Here is a 22,835-nt window from a genome sequence, read left to right as displayed (position 1 = left end):
AAAAAAAAAAAAAAAAAAAAAAAAAAAACCATCATATGTAAACACAATAAGGAAGCTTATATTTTTATTTTTACTGCAATAATGAAACTTATATTGGAAGAAAGCATGAACCGATCGAAAGTTTTAGGTTTCCTAAATCATCATTCTCACCCTAGGGAGGCAAATAAAGTTTTTAGATATGCATTGAGACTGTCTAGTGAGTATGCCTGTGTCTTTAGCTTCATCCATATAACTCCCCTTTTACAACTAGTAGAATTATCAAACAAGTAATGAACAATTAGGAGTAAAAGCACCTTGATCGATTACCAAATGTAGATGGCAAATTATTCCACTAAGTACATAACTTCTTTTAATGATATTGAAAGGCAGTACTCCAAAGAGCTTGTTACAAGAAAAAGAAGTTGCTTGACAGAAGTATTTGTTCAACCATCCATCGAGAACAACAATTTCAATACGCAGATAACGAGCATACCAACAGCACAAATAAGAACAGTTGATGCAATTAAATTTGATTTGTGGCTGCTTGTGCCATCCTTTTAGAATCTTTGTTGTTTTATAAACGTTTGGGTTAAATTTGAAAAGTGAAAAATAGGGGAAATGGGAGGAATATAAAAAGTTAGTTGACATAAAAAAGGATGAATAAAGTTAAGAATAGCCACAGAGTGGTTTAGCTTTCAAATTCAATAATGTTAAGCATCGTGTCTATTCTACAAGCAGGAACCAGAATGTAAATTTATTATTAATATCAAACCATCATATCACACTCCAAAACTATGATAAATTAGAACAAACAAGTATCTATTTACCTGGTTCCATGGCAGTAATTGGCATCACGGAAGACAAATCAGCTAAGGTCTGCAAAGCATCTACAGCAATGTTCCCATCTATTCAGAAAAACCACAAATTAGCAACTTTTTTAATGAAAAAACCAGAGAGTTCAGAACAATATACAATTCTGTTCAGCCAATGATAATCATGAAAATTAACCAACCACAAGTTGAGCAATTGAACGGTTGACTCTTTCATCAACTAATATGTAAAACAATCATTGCATACAACACTACAGATTGAAACTAGAGCAACAAAATTACCTCCACGTGACTGCTTCCTGCTTTTCTTTTTCTGAACTAGTGGAAATGATAGCTCACAATCTGCATTTGAAATTTCAGAATCAACTTTTCCTTCTGGAACACTGAGACTGCCTACGCCATCCATAATAGGCGCTTCAGGTCTATTTTCTGTTAAATAATCGACACTTTGATGAAACTGCCTGTCTTTATCATCTAAAACTTTCTCCTTTCTGTATCGTTTCTTCATCTTGTGGTGAGCCTTAACTGTCCTTGCAGACTCTATATCTACCATCAAGCTAGGATCATAACTAAATTGTTCGATTGGTCTTCCTTTACGTCCTCCGCTGACCTGAAATCAGTCCTGTCCAAGTTAACATCCGAAGCTTCAACTGTTTCCAACTATCTCCAAAGAGCAAGAAAGGAGAGTGTGGGTGCTAATTGCATAAACAATTATAATATTAGGCATAACACTACTAGCAAACAATAATGTTACTGAAGGAAACTTCAATGAATACTGAAATTCCATTCTTCCCCTCACCTCGTATGAGGATTTCAAGTTCTCTTTTATTTTGCAAGGCATGGATGTTGTGGAAGTGCCCCCTCTTTGTGAGGCTTCAGCCAAAGCTAATGTGGCACCATGTGCAACTTCATCACTGCTCACGTGAAATTCTGACTTCTTCGAACTTTCATTACCAGAAGCATGGTTTTTCCATTCATTTCTTTTATTTGAATATGAAATAGGAACACGAGGTGTCCTTTTCTGCACAACACGAGGCTGGCTACCTATATGAAGATTGTCACAGCCAAGGTTGAATAAAAATTAGGTCCTCTTAATCTTGTTATAGGACAATTGTAAAAAATATTTTTGCAATGCTTTTAGTGCCAAGAAAACATTTATCAGAATGCAGGTTTTAGCTACAAAAAAAAAACATTTTTTATTGGCAGTCATCAACGTGTATAGAAATAGTCAATATTCAAACTAATTTCATGCTTTTTTTTCTACATATTTGTAAAGTATAAAATTACAAAGGGACAATTTAATGGACAAATATCAAACTTCTGGCACTTTTCAACCAATTCGAGAGGGATGGTCTCACCAAAGAACTATGTGTTTGTACTTCAATTCCAAAAGATGTGTACTTCCCACTCCAAAGTAGAATTAAATAGGATAACTAAGGGCCATAACTTGGCCAATAACTCTAAACATGACTATTGACCTTCCCCCCAAAACGTAAAACATGAAGATAAGCTCAATAGCTATTACATATCTGGCCCATCCTCGTTCTTTTTATCTTAGGTACTAGTAATTGTTGCTGCATCATGACGACCGTTTCCCAAGTTGCTTCATATTTTGGCAGACCATTCCATTGAATCAAGACTTCCCATTCTCCAAATACTTCATTCTTCAGGTCTTGAAACGGTCCAAAATACGTTGGTGACAGCTTTTCATTTCTTCATCTTGCTAAGGATAATGGGTGGTACAGCCTGAATTTCGATATACCCACTCCACAATTGGATACTCTTCCTACCTCCTCTTTCGATCAGCTAGCTTCTTCATACAATTCTGAGCAGCAGCCAAATGGTTATTTTTTAACACATCTAAGGCCATGTCTTGTTTAGTTAGCTATTGTTCTAACGTTGCATTAGTCAATTTTTTGTTGCTACAATTTATTACAGGAAGAGGTGCTCGCCTGACAACATGAAAAGGAGTGGTATTAATGGCGATGTGGTATTTGGTACTCTACCAATATTCTGCCTAAGCCACCCTCTCATTCGATGCTTTTGGAAAGCCACCCTCTCATTCGATGCTTTTGGAAAGCCACCCTCTCATTAAGTTGCTGAGTTTGTCCATTAATTTGGGGATGATAGGTAACCTTGTTCACTCCAAAAAATACTAAGGAAGACCATGTCGTGATCCGTGACTACCAATTGTGGAAAACCTTGAATAGGAGGGCCAGTCAATGTTGCTAATTAAACCACTATAGGTTGGTGAGATAAAACATCAGCAACTTCGTTTTCTAGCCCAGATCAGTAGTGGATTTCAAAATCAAATCCTTAAAAGCTTTGCCAACCATGGTATTTCATTTCCACATCCCTTTACTCTAACAAACTACAAAGGGCCTTTTGGTCAGTTCACACCACAAACTTTTGTCCCAGCAAGTACGACCTCCAACATTGCAGTACTAGAACAATTGTCATCAACTCTCTGCATATACTAACTTAATTATGGCCTGTGCTGACAACGTATGGCTGAAAAGGGATATGGCTGAAAAGATTCAGTGGCTGTTCTTGATTGAGATTTCTTGGGATTGTTTACTTTCATTGATCTCTATTGTTCTGTGGGTCCAGTTTTCAGTTTTTCACCTAAGTTTTAGGTTATAAGGTTCATTCGAATAAGTTCCTCATTGGGAAGCTTCTGCAACTTTATGTCTAATTTTCATTTTATCAAGAAAAATCCTGTACAATTTCTCCACCTTTCTTAGAGGGAAGTTGTTTGGCCTTCCTGAATTTTATAGATAACCCATCTCCATTAATGCAGCCCTCAGTCTTCTCCTACTTGATCATAAAAACAAGTGTAGAATTAAGGCTCTTCAGTGCATAGCTGTTTAAGCTACCTCATGGTATTTGGACTGATTGCTTATTTTAGGATGTTTTTAGAGCTCTTCAGGTGAGAAAACATAGATTTTCAAGCCTCTATGAGATGCAGGCCCTATAAATATATTAGTTACCAATAAAATCATAAACAAAAACATGGAAAACAGCCCCTCATGCACAATAGCATTTCAATATTGTCTTACCATTATATAAACTCCTAAGCAAAGACAGACATCCACCATTTGCTGCAACTGAATGACTAGTACAATAGTCTTCATTTGAGAAACTCATTTGAACTTTTCCTTGATTAGTCTTTGGAGATTCTTGAAAACCTGAAGCATGATAATTATCACGTTCACTATCTCTACCTTCCTGTCAATTTACCAATTGACTATATTAAAATTTCTAAGCAAATGAATTGACAAAAAAAATTGAACGAAGTGTTGTTACATTGCAGTTGCAGTTTATAAACAAAGATCATCAGATAGAGTGTTGTTACATGCTGATTGGGCAGGTTCTAAGAAAGATAGAAGATAAACTTCAAAATATTGTGTATTTGTGGGTGGTAACCTGGTTTCTTGGAAGAGTAAGAAACAAAAAGTGGTGTCACTTTCGAGCATTGAATTAGAATAAAAAGGGATGCCACAACTTATATGTAAATTATTATGGATACGTCAACTTCTTATTGAACTGGGATCTGATCTACAACACCGACTAAACACATCGAGGTCAGCTGTCCTTTTATACATGAAAAGATCAAGGTTTGGTATCAAAAGATATGTGAAGAATGTTGAACGATTAGGGCATATCTTCACAAAAGCATTAAATGGAGCCAAAATAGATTATCTCTCTAACAAGTTGGGCATGATGAATAGATATGCTCTAACTTGAGGGGGAGTGTTATAATTTTCATATTAGTAAATTTATAATTTTGTTAGTATATTAGTTGTGTTTGTCCTTCCTACTTAAGTTAATCTTGTACACGTGTATATATTTATTTCTTTAGTGAATGGAATAGAGTATTCTCATTCTCTCAACCATTAGTGTTTACACGTCATAAACAATAAGAAAAAATCCTTGAAAGCTAAACCAGATTTTTTCCACTTGAAGTCTCCAACTTTCCTTTCCATCTAAAGCAACTCCTTGGTGAGAATTTTGAAACGAGAGGTAATGCTGGAAGGTGCAAGACCAAATTGAGTAGGCATTCACAAAAGGATTGAATGTATCAAATTGTAGAGTTTCAATGATAACTTGCTGAAGGAAATGTAAATAAGTGTAACATTGTTGACAAGGGAATATTCAAGGTATATCAACACTAACAATAGAGCTATATTGGATGATCTTAGAAAACATTTAAAACCATTCTAGAAATATTTGAACTTCGAGTTATCTTTTATTTAGCTCCAGTGAGAATTTCTCAAGTCTTAATACTCTTGAAGAAATCTATTGTTTTGGACTTGTCCCTCAAAAAATTTAAAGAAATGGTTCTTATTACTTCAGCCCTTCGGAACTTTGAAGCGTCCATCCTTTTACTTTACATATACATGATTGCTTTGGTAGCTGGACTTGTTTAATGGAACTAGACATAAACCTATCTGTTTTTTAATCAAAACAACAAACCAAAGACGTGAAAGAGACACAAACAAGGCCCAATTAAGACATTCAGTAAAGATTTTATGTTTATGACAATAAAAACATAATACACGCTCACCATAACATTATAGTAATCTGTCATCGGCGCTATGAGACCAACAACAGATGCAGTCCCCTCCGGCAAGGAAAGATATGCCTGGAAAGCAAAGGCATAACAAAATCAAAAGCAGCTAATTAAGGACCAACGAAAATTGTATTGCATAGCTTATCAGTTACTAAAAGAAAACTTCACCATTTAAAGAGTGAAGGAAAATTATTGTGAAGAAAGGCAATCAACTAGTCCTAAGGAAAAGTAAAAGAACAAAATGTATTAAAACCCCAACTCTTTTATCCACCAGATTAGAATGGAACCAATTGAGGAATAGCAAAAGGAAAGTCAACCTGGAAGTCCTTATTACTTTTGAAATTCAAATTGATCAAAGGATAGGATAAAGAGATAATAGGCTTCCATTTCAATGAGATGGGACAGTAAAGACGAGGGAAAACTGCTAAGAAGAGGGAGGCAGCAATGAACTTATCCTCCTAAAGAGAAAATGCTTCCTATCATCAAAAGAAAGGGAAACTAAAGCTTGAACTAAGGAAGTCAAGCAAATTTAAAAAGCTCCAACAAGGCAACAACTTTTGCGTTCCAATCATTGGAGTATAAACCATATTGATTAAAATAACCTTAAAACTCCTCTTGAGAAATAATCCTGTTAAATCATCAATCAACCCAAAGTCACAACTCGAGACAAACTAAGACGGAATTGTCGAATCCAAGCCCATAAAACGATTGAACACAAAAATAATCTTCATGAGCTTCAAACATCTACTCAATACCAAGAATAAATCTCGTCATTTTCGAAGAAGAAATGAGTAAGACCTTACCCTCACATTTAGTTATCCTCAATTACGTTTTTCCCTTAGCCCCCTTGATGAAGATATCAACAAGAAGATAAGAAAGAGACACTTATCTAAGCCCCTGAAGCTTGTGATTTTGCCTGAAGGCTCTCCATTGAAGAAAACCCAAAAGTTAGGCACTTACCAATGCAAAGTTGACAAACAGTGCAATTCAATCATAATTACTGATTAAATGAACCAACACTAGTCTATAAAAATTCTGTGAACCATTGAGGAAATTAGCATAGGAAACAACAATTATCAGTGAGAAGAAAGCCAATAGTCACGACATGTACATATACAAAAAGGAAGAAGTCAACTTATATAAAAGAAAAAGGAAAAAAAAAAGAGCAACATTGCAACATTAAGCGCTTAAATAATATTAAAATATTGCTCATGTAGTCAGCGGAGGGGGAGAAAGCACATCATAAAGGTAACCGTTAGAATTTGAAGCATATAAGGACTTTGCATACCCTGTTCATATTGTAAAGAGCCTCTACCATCTCAATTGATCTACCATACGTAGAAGAAGCCACCTGAAAACGTTAAAGAGGAAAATAATTAAAAATATATAAGAACATAAGATTTATGAGATATGGTGCACAACAGAATACAAAATATTGAGAGAACTAGTTGAAGTGTTATAAACAGACGTACCTTTTTCCAGTCTTGTCCATATTTTCTGTACGCTTCATAAAAAATCTCAATTTCCCTCGTGCTCCATCGAGGTCCCAACTTCTCACACAAGTTCTTCTTCTGTCATAAGGTTATAAAGGCAATATAACAATCAGGACCACAGATATGAGATTCTTCAACCTTGAAATAGATAGAAATGGTGAAGAACACTTTATTGAACAGCTTTTAATGAAAAATTCACACACCAGCACCACCATCATCAAAAAAATAAGATAAAATCCTGCCTTTTTAATGAGGTATTTTGTAGTATATCAACGTATGAACATCTGCACTGTTTCTTATACCCCTTAAAAGGTGTAAATTACTGACAGATACTCTCGGGGTGTCCTGAAGCTAAAATCAAAATTGAAATCGACGGCCTACTCCATTCTTCTCTGTATTTGGTCTCCAAACTTAATCTTACTGAGAGAAACCGTTGAGGATTGTTGGGAGGAAGTCCCACATTGGCTAATTTAGAGAACGATCATGAGTTTATAAGTAAGAAATACATCTCCATTGGGATGAGGCCTTTTGGGAAGCCCAAAGCAAATCCATGAGAGCTTATGCTCAAAGTGGACAATATCATACCATTGTAGAAAGTCGTTATTCCTAACATGGTATCAGAGTCATGCCCTTAACTTAGTCATGTCAATAGAATGCTCAAAAGTTGAACAAACAAGTTGTGAGCCTCGAAGGTGTAGTTAAAAGTGACTCAAGTGTCGAACAAATGGTGTACTTTGTTTGAGAGCTCTAGAGAAGGAGTCGAGCCTCGATTAAGGGGAGGTTGTTTAACGGCTCCATAGGCCTCAGGGAAGGCTCTGTAGTGTACTTTGTTCGAGGGAAGGACTGTTGAAGATTGTTGGGAGGGAATCCCACGTTGCTAATTTAGAAAATGATCATGAGTTTATAAGTAAGAAATAAATCTCCATTGGTATGAGGCCTTTTGGGAATCCCAAAGCAAAGTCATGAGAGCTTATGCTCAAAGTGGATAATATCATACCATTGTAGAAAGTCGTTATTCCTAACATGGTATCAGAGCCATGCCTTTAACTTAGTCATGTCAATAGAATCCTCAAAAGTCGAACAAAGAAGTTATGAGCCTCGAAGGTGTAATCAAAACTGACTCAAGTGTCGAACAAATGGTGTACTTTGTTTGAGAGCTCCAGAGGAGTCGAGACTCGATTAAGGGAAGGCTGTTTGAGGGCTCCATAGGCCTCAAGGAAGGCTTTGTAGTGTACTTTGTTCGAGGGAAGGACTGTTGAGGATTTTTGGAAGGGAGTCCCACCTTGCTAATTTAGAGGATGAAACATGGGTTTATAAGTAAGAAATATATTTTCATTGGTACATAGCCTTTTGGGAAGCCCAAAGCAAAGCCATGAGAACTTATGCTCAAAGTTGACAATATCATACCATTGTGGAGAGTCGTTATTCCTATCGGAAACAATAGAAATTTACATTCACAACTAAAAGTAGAACTAAAATCTAGTCAGACAACAAAAAATTCTCAGAAATTCAGAACTTAGAAGAGACGGGATAGCATTACTCGTTTCTTGCTTCTTTGCGAGCTCGTATAACTTTTTTCAGCCGAGGGATTATTTGAATGAAGGATTCTTTTGTTTCGACTCGTGGATTTCTTTGGAGGCGCCATTGAATTTTATCTGTAAGCCGCTAAAGCAATTGGTGAGAATAAGATACGCAATGCAGCTTTCAAGATGAAGTATAAACGCAAGAAAATCAAGACTAAACATGGTGGAAATACCGGGCTTGTCCGTCGATTAACTCTTTAAGCGCCCATCTCTAAATGCCTGTCGGTGGAGCATTGGGGAAGTTTCTCCCGGAAGATGATGAAGATCCGGCGGCTTTTTCAAATGCGGATGAGAGGACCGCCGAATTTTGAATTCTCCGGTGAAAAAGAGAATAAATAATCCTAAATTTGTGGAAGAAAAAAATTAAATAAATAAATTACAAATTTAGTTTCAAATTTTAGACTTTTATTTACTCATGATAATTAGAATTAAATAATAATAATTAAGTATATATAAATAAAATTTTATATATTATATATAAATTTAAAAATTCATGCATCTACATTAAATATATATAAATAAATAAATATATAAAGATTATGCAATAAACTTGTAATTTAACTCAATAAAAAAATTATTCGATAACCAATAAAAATATAAGAAATTATATGTTTAACGTTAAAAAAATATTGTAGAAAATTTTATAGAACGTTGATTTTTTTAAATGTTTTTTTTATATTTAATTCAAATTTTAGTCGTCATGTCTTTTTATATCACAGTTAACAATGTTTATGGATTGGATCAGGTTGACTCGAGACATTATTTAAACTTAGCTGAATTGTTCCGATTGTAAACTGTTTAACCCAACTAAGTGATTAATTATTATTAAATAACGTACTCAATCATAAAAATATTGGGTCGAGGTTAGTTTGGATTATTGATTTAATTTTTTGTATTTTAATTAAAAAAAACATAATGTTGATTTTTTTTTCAGTATGAAAAATTAAATTGGAGAATAAATAATTTAAAAAATAATTTTGGAATTAAATAAAATTATAGAAAAATGTGCATAAATATTAAAAAGTAATTATTCATTTATTTAAACGCACCCAAATTGAAATAAATTGATAATTCAACCTAAAACTCAAACTAAAAATCTAAAATTTAAAATTTTCAAACTCTCGAGTCTTTTGAACACACGTATTGAATTCTTTATTATGCTAACGATATGAAAACCTTAAACAATTGAATGTGCTTCATCGAACTCATAAGCTACTCGTTCCTCCTTACAAGGACACTATGTTTATCATAAACGCAGTTGTAAGACAGGTCGTTGATGCTATCGGTTTACTCAAAAAGACTCATTTGATCGAATTCATAAGCTACTCGTTCCTCCTTACTAGGACACTGGTTGATTGGTCCGGAAAGTCGTGGAGAGACAAGCTAAGTAAAATCACGATTTATTCAAAAAGACTCATTTTTCAATCGAAGTATGTCATGGAGTTTTCTTATCTATACGACCCAATCTTGATTTGTGTCGAGACGTCGGGTAGAAACTTCCCAATAATCTAAAAATAAAACAACTATGAATGAATGAAGAGTAAGAAGAGATAATGGTGAAGTCATATAAGCATTCATACTCAGTGGAAAACAATACTAATATTCACACTGTTATATTACTGGTAATGATTCATACAGTTGCGAAATAGAGCAGCAACATATACATACCAATTGGTGAAATGGGGCTGAAAATGAATTCTTTGGCTGATCCTTCTTTGTCGAGGTCGAGAAGATAAACACGTTCCAGTCGAACGCAACCGTATTCCACGCTAGTTTACGGGTGATCTTTACTCCGAGCAACAATCTGTATTTCTGAAACTAGGCCATGCCCATATGCCTCTCCCACCTGATGTCTTCGGCGAATTCTGTGAGAGCAGCTCGAGGATCGCCATCGGAAATGGATAAGTAATATTGAGCGGTTTCGTCGTCGACCATCATGCTCCGACTCAACGAATGGAGTACTCGTTTCTTCACTTGAACAGAGGACATACCCTGATCATTCGTCTCCTTACCATATAAATGATGGGTCGTGGGGATGCCATCTAAATACAACGTTGCAACTTCCCGTTTCGCAATAGCGTCCATCTCGATGTAGCATATACTGTTTATAAGTATGTTGGGATTGCCAATGGGGATTAGCAATCTTTCTCTTGAGTATATGCCATGGTCGCTCATCATGTTGTTTAGACGTTTTATGTCTATGACCTATGAGAACAGTGTATATACGAGATCAAAACAACAAGGTCCATAACCATCGAGAACAATACATTAACGAAATCAACACACCAAAGTCTGTAACCATCAAGAACAATACATTTATGAAGTCGACACACCAAAGTCTATAACCATCAAGAACAATACATTTACGAAATCAACACACCAAAGTCTGTAACCATCAAGAACAATACATTTACGAAATCGACACACCAAAGTCGGTAGCCATCAAGAACAATACATTTACGAAATCAACACACCAAAGTCTGTAACCATCAAGAACAATACATTTACGAAATCGACACACCAAAGTCTGTAACCATCAAGAACAATACATTTACGAAATCGACACACCAAAGTCTGTAACCATCAAGAACAATACATTTACGAAATCGACACACCAAAGTCGGTAGCCATCAAGAACAATACATTTACGAAATCGACATACCAAAGTCTATAACCATCGAGAACAATATGTTTGCGAAATCAATACAAGAAAATAACAGTATATTTGTGAAATAAATTACACCAGAGTCCATAGCCATCGAGAACAATATCAAAAAGGTTGATTTCAACGATTATACTTGATCCTTCTGGATTGATATTTTACAATTTACGAGGATTAGGGAGCTGGGAAAAAAACTACGAACAAAGAATACTCTCTTCATTGGTATGAGGCCTTTTGGGGAAGTCCAAAGCAAAGCCATGAGAGCTTATTCTCAAAGTGGACAATATCATACCATTGTGGAAAGTCGTGTTCGTCTAACATGGTATCAGAGTCATGCCCTAAAACTTAGTCGTGCCAATAGATTGGTAAATCCTCAAATGTTGAACAAAGGACTCCAAAAGAAGGAGTCAAGCCTCGATTAATGGGAGACGTACTTTGTTCGAGGAGAGGTGTTAGATGATGAAAGTTCCACATCGGCTAATTTAGGGAATGATCATGGGTTTATAATCAAATAATACTCTCTCCATTGGTAGGAGGCCTTTTGGGGAAGCCCAAAGCAAAACCATGAGAGCTTATGCTCAAAGTGGACAACATCATACCATTGTGGAGAGTCGTGTTCGTCTAACATAGTATCAGAGTCATGCCCTAAAACTTAGTCGTGCCAATAGATTGGTAAATCCTCAAATGTCGAACAGAGAACTCCAAAAGAAAAGGAGTTGAGCCTCCTCGAAGGCATAGTAAAAAATGACTAAGACTCCAAAAGAAAAAGGAGACGAGCCTCGATTAAGGGGAAGCGTACTTTGTTCGAGGGGAGGTGTTGGATGATGAAAGTCCCACATCGGCTAATTTAGGGAATGATCATGAGTTTATAATCAAAGAATACTCTCTCCATTGGTATAAGGCCTTTTGGGGAAGCTCAAAGCAAACCCATGAGAGCTTATGCTCAAAGTGGACAACATCATACCATTGTGGAGAGTCGTGTTCGTCTAACATGGTATCAGAGCCATGCCCTAAAGCTTAGTCATGCCAATAGATTGGTAAATCCTCAAATGTCGAACAAAGAACTCCAAAAGAAAAGGAGTCGAGCCTCCTCGAAGGCATGGTCAAAAGAAAAAGGAGTCAAGCCTCGATTAAGGGGAGGTGTACTTTGTTCGAGGGGAGGTGTTAGATGATGAAAGTCCCACATCGGCTAATTTAGAGAATGATCATGGGTTTATAATCAAAGAATACTCTCTCCACTGGTATGAGGTCTTTTGGGGAAGCCCAAAGCAAAGCCATGAGAGCTTATGCTCAAAGTGAACAACATCATACCATTGTGGAGAGTTGTGTTCGTCTAACATGGTATCAAAGTCATGCCCTAAAACTTAGTCGTGCCAATAGATTGGTAAATCCTCAAATGTCGAACAAAGGACTCCAAAAGAAAAGAAGTCGAGCCTCCTCGAAGACATAGTAAAAAATGACTAAGACTCCAAAAGAAAAAGAAGTCAAGCCTCGATTAAGGGGAGGCGTACGTTGTTCGAGGCGAGGTGTTGGATGATGAAAGTCCCACATCGGCTAATTTAGGGAATGATCTTTGGTTTATAATAAAAAAATACTCTCTCTATTAGTACGAGGCCTTTTGGGAAGTTCAAACCCTTCAACAAATAAAGGACTCACTAAGAGGACTTTTGAAGTTTGAACAGCGATAAAACCGTCTGACAATCTTGTTCTTCAGACGAACAAGATTAAACTCCAGCCAGATGGAAAGTACAATCAAAGAAAATTGATGATCGCAACTCCTCAAAACTAAAAAACTCTACAAAAATTATACTCGTCCTACTGTTTCCAGTCAATTTCATATGAATTAAACAGTTTTCGAAGCGCATACCTGAACCGAATACTTAACGGCAAGACTAGCCAAGCTGTCGCCGCGGAGAATCCGATGAGAGATCGCAAACTTTCCAAGACAATTATCTCTCCAGAAGCTCCCGGAGCTCGGCTTCCCTATTACATCCTTCACCTTCCACGGCGCTTTGAAAGCACCGGAAACAATTTCCTGATCGGAAGCAACAGAGTTCCAGAGACGGGAAACGCAGCTGGAACGAGCCAAGTCGGGGATGGAAAGCTTCTCAAAGATGAGGCGAAGGATGTCGCGGCATGAGAGGGCGAAGAAGTGAGAGTTCATCGGAGACAGAACGGCAGTGGAAGAATCCGGTAGCGTAGGCTGCTGCTGCGGCGGAGACTGAACGGTCGGTGAGGGATGAAGATGCCTCAGGATCTCAACGTCGTCATCTTCGTCGCAACAGCACCCCATTTAGAGAGAGAGAGAGAGAGACGAATGGTTATTATTAGTTAGTCTTTATTTGATCAAATTACTTTTGGATAATGAGGGGTAGGATTGAGAATATGTTCAAAATTAGGGCTATAATCGTCCATTCGACAAAAAAAATATTATATATATATATATTAATATTATTTTTATTATTAAAATATATGACAAAATAAACATAATTTTTAAAACTTAAAACTCACGTTATAAAGATAGTAATTACAGATGTCTATTTAACTTGTGGTATCGAAAAATTGTGGGGACTCGCTCCCGACAGGTGAAATTCCAGGAATGGAGGAGAGAGCAAATATAGATTTCTCCTTGTTAAATAACTGAGGTCGGGGTCGAGATTGTATTCATCGTCTTTCTGTGTCACTTAATATAAATATATTTTCAAAGAGATTTTCTAAATTATATATAATTTTTATTCTAAATTCGGATAAATTTTGTGTAGTTTTGTTTTTGTGGCATTTATAATCATTATTGTCGGTTCAACTGTTAATTTATTAATAATATAACGTTTTGAAGGCTGCAAGTAAGATGTAATGTGGATACTAGGTATGTGAATAACGTGACATACCTAACTATATAAATGAAGATTGTCAAGCGAATGCCAAAAAACTCGTGTACGTGGTACGCGAGTTTTGTTCGGGTCACACGTACGATGCACACAAATTAGGGGTAGAAATGTGACCCGCCTATTATATATGTGAATGTCGTCACCTAAAAAACATGTCAAATGCTATGAAACTCGTGCACATGGTACACGAGTTACGTTCGAGTCACACGTACGATGCATGCAATTTAGGGGTAGCAATGTGACCCGCCTTGCCATATAAGTAAATGTCATCACCTAAAAATCATGTCAAATGCTACGAAACTCGTGCACATGGTACTCGTGCAGGTCACACGTACGATGCAGGCAAATTAGGGTAGCAATGTGATCCACCTTACTATATAAGTGAATGTCGTCACCTAAAAATCATGTCAAATGCTACGAAACTTGTGCACATAGTACTTGTGTGGGTCACACATACGATGCACACAAATTAGGGTAGCAATATGACCCACCTTGCCATATAAGTGAATGTCGTCACCTAAAAATCATGTCAAATGCTACGAAACTCATGCACATGGTACTTGTGCGGGTCACACGTACGATGCACGCAAATTAGGGTAGCAATGTACTTGCCTTACTATATAAGTGAATGTCGTCACCTAAAAATCATGTAGAGTACTGCGAAACTCGTGCACGTGGTACACAAGTTATGTTCGGGTCACACGTACGATGCATGTAATTTAAGGGTAGCAACGTGACCTGCCTTATCATATAAGTGAATGTCGTCACCTAAAAGTCATGTCAAATGCTACGACACTCGTGCACATGGTTCTCGTGCGGGTCACACGTATGACGCACGCAAATTAGGGTAGCAATGTGACCCGCCTTACTATATAAGTGAATATAGTCACCTAAAAAATCATGTCGAGTGCTACGAAGCTCGTGTACGTGTACACGAGAATTTCCATTCGGATCACGAATTCTATATTGTTTTGGAATGATTTGTGAGTGCGATATTTTATTTTATTTGAAATTATTAGTTTTAACCCTTTTATTTAATATTTAGAGTGATATTTTATTTTATTTTATAATTAATTTTAAGATTTTTCGATTATGATTTTCCATTAAAATATTAAAAATATAATTTAATTATTTAATTAAAAGAAAAAAGAAAATCGATAAAATCTGGCGGCCGGACCGGCGGGACGAAGTTGCTTGCAGGGCGGAGTGACCTTATCTTCTCTCTCAAACGATGCACTCGCTACCATCGCAAGCGATTCGTCCTCTTTCATTCTCATCCTTTTCTTCTTCATCTTCAAGCTCTCTCTACCTCCGTTTCATCTCTTCAACCTTCCCAATTTCCCCTTATTTCAATCCTCAATCCCCTGTTTTCGCCGCCATTTCCCGCCGACTACGACGTTCCACCATCAGAAGCTGCTCCTTCATCACCGCCAAGCCTTCCTCGGACCTCAGAAACACCCGCTCGAAGGATGAGTCCGATTCCAAGCTTCAGGCTCTCCGTAAGTTGTTCTCGAAACCTGGCATTGATATCGACGCTTACGTAATCCCCTCGCAGGACGCTCACCAGGTCGGTTTTGTAATTTCGCTTCGCCTGGTTATTTTCCGTATCGTTGGAGCATAAATTCATTTGAATGTGTTGCTCAATTGTGCAGCGTTTGTCCTGGAGGATATTTTTGTTTTGATTAGGAGAAATTCGAGTAACTAAGACTTTATGCTGCTGTTTTTTTTTAATCAATGTCCTTGTTGGATGAAAGTGGGGAGGTTTTGTATGAAAGTCCCACGTCGGCTAATTTAGGGGATGATCGTAGGTTTATAATCAAAGAATACTATCTCCAATGATGCGAGGCCTTTTGGGGAAGCCCAAAGCAAAGCCACGAGAGCTTATGTTCAAAGTGGACAATATCATACCATTGTGGAAAGTGGTGTTCATTTAACTTGGTATCAAAGCCATGCCCTAAACTTAGCCATGTCAATAGAATCCTCAAATGTCGAATAAAGGACTCGAAAAGAAAAGGAGTCGAACCTCGATTAAGGGGAGGCATACTTTGTTCGAGGGGAGGTGTTGGATGAAAGTCCCACATCGGCTAATTTAGGGAATGATCATGGATTTATAATCAAAGAATACTATCTCCATTGGTGTGAGACCTCTTGGGGAAGCCCAAAGCAAAGCCACGAGAGATTATGCTCAAAGTGGATAATATCATACCATTGTGGAGAGTGGTGTTCATCTAACCGTCCTCTTATGCTGTGTTGTGGAAAAATTTGTTTGGACGTGTTACTCAATTGGCCCATGTTTGTTTGAATTTTTATGAACGTTCTATTTTGTTGCTGTTTTCAGAGTGAATTCATTGGAGAATGTTACATGAGGAGGGCCTATATATCTGGATTTACCGGCAGTGCTGGAACTGCTGTTGTCACGAAGGACCAAGCAGCACTTTGGACGGATGGACGGTATTTTCTTCAGGTTGAAGATTGAACTTTTCATACTTTCTTGTTACTTGGCCATGTATAGATAGTGAGAATAATTTCCCTGTTATTGATGATTAGGCAGAGAAGCAGCTAAGCTCCAGTTGGATTCTCATGCGAGCTGGAAATCATGGCGTGCCGACCCCAAGTGAATGGCTTGCTGATACTCTAGCTCCTGGTGGTGTAGTTGGAATTGATCCTGTGAGAAATTTTTCTTGTGCATTCTTTTAAGATGTTTTCTCCTGTCCTCTTTTCCAAATTTAACTTTGTTTTGAATTTTGCTTCTCAATTTGTAACGGTCAAGCCCACCGCTAGCAGATATTGTCCTCTTTAGGCTTTCCCTTTCGGGCTTTTCCTCAAGGTTTTTAAAACGCATCTGCTAGGGAAAAGTTTCCACGCCCTTACAAAGGGTGTCTTGTTCTCCTCCCCAATCGATGTGGAATCTCACAATCCACCCCCCTTCAGGGCCCAGCGTCCTTGCTGACACTTGTTCCTTTCTCCAATTGACGTGGGACCCCTACCAAATCCACCCCCTTTGGGGCCTAGCGGCCTTACTGGTACACCACCTCGTGTCTACCCCCGTTCGAGGAACAACCTCCTCGCTGGTACATCGCCCGGTGTCTGGCTCTGATATCATTTGTAACGGCCCAAGCCCACCGCTAGCAGATATTATTCTCTTTGGGATTTCGCTTTCGGGCTTCCCCTCAAAGTTTTTAAAACGTGTCTGCTAGGGAAAGGTTTTCACACCCTTATAAAGGGTGTTTCGTTCTCCTCCCCAACCGACGTGGGATCTCACACAATTCTATAACCACGTAATGTTTTAGTTTTGTCTACTTCTTCCTATCTAATGCCACCTATTGATTTTGTGAAGGGAGCAGTTTCTGTTTTCTGCCGATGCTGCAGAAGATTTGAAGGAGACCATTTCGAGGAAGAATCATAAGCTCGTTTACCTATATGATTACAATCTCGTCGATGAAATATGGAAAGAATCAAGACCAAAGCCACCCAAAGGGCCTATAAGAGTGCATGATCTTAAGTATGCTGGTTTAGATGTTGCATCAAAGTTGGCTTCTTTGAGGTCTGAGCTTGGAGAAGCTGGTTCATCTGCAATCATTATATCTATGCTTGATGAAATTGCCTGGCTGTTGAACTTGGTAAAGTTCTATCTGTTCCTGACATTTTCATTTGATAATCTTGTTGTTACTAAAATAACTAAAGGTGAAATGTTATGGTTCTCCAAAATTTTAACTGCAATCTACAATCCCTCCTGTCTTCATTAATTTTTTTAATCTTCTTATCTTCAAGTTAGTGAACTCGAAGAATGTGATTCTGTCTTTTTTCTATTACTAACAATGAATGGTATTCAGTAGAATATCTCTGTAATTTTTCCATAACTTTGCAGAGAGGAAGTGATGTTCCAAACTCACCTGTTATGTATGCATACCTGATAGTTGAAATGGATGGAGCAAAACTGTTTGTAGATACTTCTAAAGTCTCATCAGAGGTGATGGATCACTTGAAAAGTGCAGGAGTTGAGTTAAGACCATATGATTCTATTATTTCGGAAATTGAAAAGTAAGTTTCGTCGATTGAAACTTTTTCCTCTGAGTATGTTATAGGATGGGGATAGTATTCTATATTAGTTTAAACAATTTTAGCTTTCTGATACATTTTCTACATGGAAGTTGAATCCGCATTATATTAAACAGAGCTTACGTTTTAATATGAAATATATTGAAACTTTCATGAGCAAGTTTCACTATCAGTTATTCTTAGGGTTATGGAAAAAGAATGAAATATGAACTCTCACATTCTTTCATGGTCATACCTTTATTTCAATGATGGCTGAATTCTTTTCAGTTTGGCAGAAAAGGGAGCTAATCTCTGGCTGGACCCAGTATCAGTCAATGCTGCAATTGCAAATGCTTATAGGAATGCATGTGATAAGTACTTTATACGCCTTGGGAATAAAAGAAAAAGCAAGGATAAGACTTCTGAGACCTCAAATAGTCATGTTGGACCTACTGGAGTCTATAAGTCATCTCCTGTTTCAATAGCGAAGGCCGTAAAAAATCATGCTGAGTTAGAAGGGATGCGGAATTCTCATTTGAGGTAACATTGTGTTCTGTCATCAATATTTTCCTTTGCCCTTGATTGTGTAATACTGTAATAAATATGTCACGCCACTTGAAATAACTTTTGATATGGTAACTAATGACCAGCTAGCCTACAACTTATCCATTTTGGATATGCGTATTCGCTAATCATTCTTGTTTTTCAGCACCATATATTGCAAATGCTCTTAATATATTAAAACAAGTTATTTTGTTTAGTGAATATGTGGTACAATATTTTCTGTGTAGAGATGCTGCTGCTCTTGCTCAATTCTGGTCCTGGTTGGAGGAGGAAATTCTCAATGGTGTCAAACTAACGGAGGTAGAAGTTGCTGACAAACTTCTGGAATTTCGTAAAAAGCAAGATGGTTTTGTTGACACGAGTTTCGATACTATTAGTGGTATATAAAATTCCTTATGCATTTTTTTTTGCAAATCTGTTGTTTGATTAAATGGTCCTGTTCTCAGTTTCTCCAGCTTCATTACTTATTATTGTAATGCCTTTTCAGCCTCTGGTGCAAATGGTGCAATCATACACTATAAACCAGAACCTAGTGATTGTTCTGTTGTGGATGCAAATAAACTTTTTCTGTTGGATAGTGGAGCGCAATATGTTGATGGAACAACCGATATAACTCGTACAGTACATTTTGGTGAACCAATCACTTATCAGAAAGAGTGCTTTACGAGAGTCCTACAAGTATGAAATCTCCATTTGCCACATTTCTGTAATAATGTATGAAATTGCATCTGTACCAAATGGAGTTCCATGGAGGACTTATTATTATGGCTGTTTATTTTCCGAACAACCTCTGTTAGATGTTGAAAAACATTTATTCACTTAGTCAACTAAAAAATGCTCATCATTTCTGCTGTTCAAACACGGAAAGTTAAAACTATCATGGATCTTATACTGCCTACCTCCCATCCCACCTCTTGTTTCATTTTTGTGTATGATATCATTGGCATATCTTGCTTCATTCTGAAATATTAAACAATTGCAGGGCCATATAGCTTTAGATCAAGCAGTGTTTCCTCAGCATACCCCTGGTTTCGTATTGGATGCATTTGCTCGTTCCTCTCTCTGGAAAATTGGGCTTGATTATCGGCATGGTATTTCTTTCTGTTGATTAATGCTCTTGTGTGCAAAACACTTAAACGTAGTTTGACTTGATTAGAAATATAGATTAGGTATTTTATTTTATTTTTTCCCTCTCCCTTGTCTTTCAGGGACTGGCCATGGTGTAGGGGCTGCACTAAATGTACACGAGGGACCCCAAAGTATAAGCTTCCGATTTGGGAATATGACTGGCTTACAAGATGGAATGATCGTTAGCAACGAACCAGGCTACTACGAAGACCACTCTTTTGGTATTAGAATTGAGGTAAAACTAATGAAATGAGAATGTTTAGGTGTGTAGACTAGACTAATTAATTGGAATTGATGCATAAACTGAACCAAGGATGGATGTGTCTCATTATTTCTTTTATGGGTGTAGTCTTGGAACTTATCTATATTTTAAATGTGAAATAGCTCAACCTTTTCTTCACAGACTCCAAAGTCTTTTCTACTATCCTTGCATCTTCAACATCTTTCTTACTAGGATTGCTGTAGAGAAACAGAATGTTCGAGTTTACGTTCCTTCACTCGTTTTACAGAGATTGAAATACTCTTATGGTCTTTTGTAGCTTTCTGCTTATGTTTTTTCTCATTGTTCTTCTTGTGATTTTGGTGTTCTTCTGCAGAATCTCCTTGTCGTGAGGGACGCTAAAACTCCAAACTGTTTTGGAGGCATTGGATATTTAGGATTTGAAAAACTCACGTTTGTACCCATTCAGGTAAACAAGTTGGTCATAAATAATGAAAATTATACAGATGTGTAATAGACGAGAAAAAACAACTAGGGAATATGACAATGTTGTTCTAGGAATCAACATAGGAGCATCTATGCTTGGCCTTTAAGGTATAATGTTTAAGGGAAAATAATAAAAACATTAGAACGTGGACTGTCCGATGTATCTGGATTTATGCTGTTGTCTTGCCTCTAACTAGGATTTAGCAGTTAGCAGGCATAATGCATTCACCATATTCACTGCACGTTGCGTTGTAGGCTTCTGAATTAATTCTGAGACTTAACATTAAAAGTTGTTCATATCTTGTTTAAAAAAACACACTGGAATCAGATATTAAAGGAAGCCTCATTGTTCTCTTATGATTTTGAGTCGTAATTTATCGATATGGTTTTGTTTCTTAGTGAAAACAACGCTTACATCATCATTGGGGGCGAGATGAATGGACGAACTTTAAGACACCCTTTCTCTACTTTTGATAGTTTTATGGATTAAATTTTCTTTCATGCCATGTATGTAAAAGCAAACATCCTTTTTCTGCCTATAGTCTTACTTTGTAGATTACAAATTGGAGAACTTCCTTATAATTCACCTCTAGGTGTTAGGTGTTCGGTGTTCGGTGTTCGGTGGTCGGAGTTTCTACTCCGTTGTTTCATTCATCAATCAAATTTGTTCCTCTTCTTACAAAAAAAGAAAAGAAAACGCTTGCATCATTGTAGTTTAAAATGATTGAAGGCTTCTATGTGGCCTGCCTCCAGTCTGTTGATTGAAGGCTTCTATGTGCCCTGTTTTGAACGTTTCTTTTTGCCTGTTTTCTTATGCAGACTAAAATGGTTGATATCTCTTTGCTCTCTGTTGCGGAAGTCAATTGGCTGAATGATTACCATTCACAAGTCTGGGAAAAGGTTTGACATTCATACCACCATTGTTATCCTGGTTATCTAATTTCACATCGATTGTTTGGAGCGTACAAAACAGTTTTCTGTTTCTATTTCTAGAAGTATTTTTAAGAACAATGATCATAGATTAAGATTATTGTTTACTTCAAATCAAAATTTACAAAAATGGGAAGAACATCTGAAGTTTGTTAGGAGTCATGACAAGTAGTCTGTTAAGGGGCGAGGAAGAGCATGAACCAATCAAAGATGGCGTTTTTATTTTTGTGAACCCTTTTGGATAGAATTGAAAGTAAAACTATGCAAATTTAGATCAGAGTCATGACAAGTAGTCCCTCAAGAGGTGAAGAAGAAGCACGAACCAATCAAAGACGTTGTTTTTATTGGTGTGAACCCTTTTGGATAGAATTGAAAGTAAAACTGGGAGATCCCACATCGGTTGGGGAGGAGAACAAAACATTCTTTATAAGGGTGTGAAAACCTCTCTCTAGCAAACCTCTCTCTAGCAAATATGTTTTAGAAACTTTGAGGGAAAGCCCGAAAGGGAAATCTTAAAGTAGACAATATCTGTTAGCGCTGGGCTTGGACCATTACAAATGGTATAAGAGCCAGACAACAGGCAATGTGTTAGTGAGGAGGCTGAGCCCCAAAGGGGGTGGACATGAGGCGGTGTGCCAGCAAGGACGTTGGGCCCCAAAGGAGGTGGATTGGGAGTCCCACATCGATTAGAGAAGGGAATGAGTGCCAACGAGAACGCTGGGCCCGGAGGGTGGTGGATTGTGAGATCCCACATCGGTTGGGGAAGACAACGAAACATTTTTATAAGTGTGTGTAAACCATTCTCTAGCATACATGTTTTAAAAACTTTGAGGAAAAGCCCAAAAAAGACAATATCTACTAGCGGTGAGCTTGGACCGTTACAAAAACTATACAAATTTAAATTAGATACAGTTCAAAGGGGACAAAATTATACCACTGTAGAAGCTTCGGGATTCGGGATTCACTGTTTTAATATGATTATGAGAACGGCTTCACTTCTCAAAGTAAATTTACTCATATATGGTTTGTACAGGTTTCTCCATTGCTCGAAGGTTCTGCTCGCCAATGGCTGTGGAACAACACTCGGCTGATTGCAAAATCCTGATTCTTTGCTTTTGTTTGACAGAATGTGTGAATGCTGTGTAATTTATGGCCATTGAATCAGATGTAGAAATGATATGTACTCTCTACACCTAATGCTGAAATGGGTTTGAACTTAAAAGGTCTGAGTATTTTATAGCAATTAAGATGATCAATCCTAGTATGGATAAGCATTAAGGTTGCTCGGATAAGGCTCGGATAAGTACAAGGGTATGAATGATCTATCCCAATCAGGCTTCGATGTATTAATCCTTCCTTCGACGAGCCCGTCTCCGTTCTGTGGTAGGGCAAGCACACAGTGAAGTATCAATCGAAATGTACACTCCATTTCTGCCTATAGTCTCTGCTTTGTTCCTTTCC

The 22,835-nt window shown here is 37.3% G+C and overlaps 3 protein-coding genes across 6 annotated transcripts in view; 1 reads left to right on the top strand and 2 right to left on the bottom strand.

The window, feature by feature from the left end:
- The window catches only part of LOC111443867 (protein ALWAYS EARLY 2-like), a 16,152-nt gene extending 7,381 nt beyond the window's left edge, over positions 1-8,771 (bottom strand). For 2 of the 4 annotated variants that reach the window (XM_023081693.1, XM_023081695.1), the window contains exons 1-9: positions 8,632-8,771; positions 8,416-8,530; positions 6,855-6,953; positions 6,671-6,733; positions 5,377-5,454; positions 3,869-4,037; positions 1,609-1,853; positions 1,092-1,419; positions 807-884 (exon numbers count right to left, since the gene is read on the bottom strand). In XM_023081693.1, coding sequence (XP_022937461.1) covers positions 807-884; positions 1,092-1,419; positions 1,609-1,853; positions 3,869-4,037; positions 5,377-5,454; positions 6,671-6,733; positions 6,855-6,953; positions 8,416-8,520 — 1,165 coding nt within the window. In that variant the 5' untranslated portion in view covers positions 8,521-8,530; positions 8,632-8,771. Of the gene's footprint in view, positions 1-806; positions 885-1,091; positions 1,420-1,608; positions 1,854-3,868; positions 4,038-5,376; positions 5,455-6,185; positions 6,299-6,670; positions 6,734-6,854; positions 6,954-8,415; positions 8,541-8,631 lie in introns of those variants that run through there. The other 2 variants (XM_023081694.1, XM_023081696.1) reach the window with 2 other exon arrangements.
- Positions 8,772-10,009: 1,238 nt separating this feature from the next.
- LOC111443952 (F-box protein At1g55000) lies at positions 10,010-13,438 on the bottom strand. The gene is made up of 2 exons (XM_023081822.1): positions 12,988-13,438; positions 10,010-10,663 (listed from the first exon to the last, which is right to left on the bottom strand). Exons 1-2 carry the CDS (start codon positions 13,411-13,413, stop codon positions 10,277-10,279), a joined length of 813 nt encoding a protein of 270 aa, XP_022937590.1. The 5' UTR covers positions 13,414-13,438; the 3' UTR covers positions 10,010-10,276.
- A 1,726-nt stretch (positions 13,439-15,164) lies between these two features.
- On the top strand, positions 15,165-22,617 carry LOC111443950 (probable Xaa-Pro aminopeptidase P). The gene is made up of 13 exons (XM_023081817.1): positions 15,165-15,575; positions 16,347-16,472; positions 16,556-16,675; positions 17,353-17,628; positions 17,877-18,049; positions 18,335-18,586; positions 18,838-18,989; positions 19,098-19,288; positions 19,593-19,701; positions 19,819-19,973; positions 20,335-20,427; positions 21,264-21,344; positions 22,408-22,617. The coding sequence occupies exons 1-13, from the start codon at positions 15,240-15,242 to the stop codon at positions 22,477-22,479; spliced, it is 2,136 nt and encodes a 711-aa protein (XP_022937585.1). The 5' UTR covers positions 15,165-15,239; the 3' UTR covers positions 22,480-22,617.
- Positions 22,618-22,835: the final 218 nt, after the last annotated feature.

The sequence above is a fragment of the Cucurbita moschata genome, unplaced genomic scaffold, assembly GCF_002738365.1.
Source record: "Cucurbita moschata cultivar Rifu unplaced genomic scaffold, Cmos_1.0 Cmo_Scf00006, whole genome shotgun sequence".
NCBI lineage: Eukaryota > Viridiplantae > Streptophyta > Magnoliopsida > Cucurbitales > Cucurbitaceae > Cucurbita > Cucurbita moschata.
Note: the sequence above shows the minus strand (reverse complement) of the source record. Positions and strands in the feature narration are given on the sequence as shown.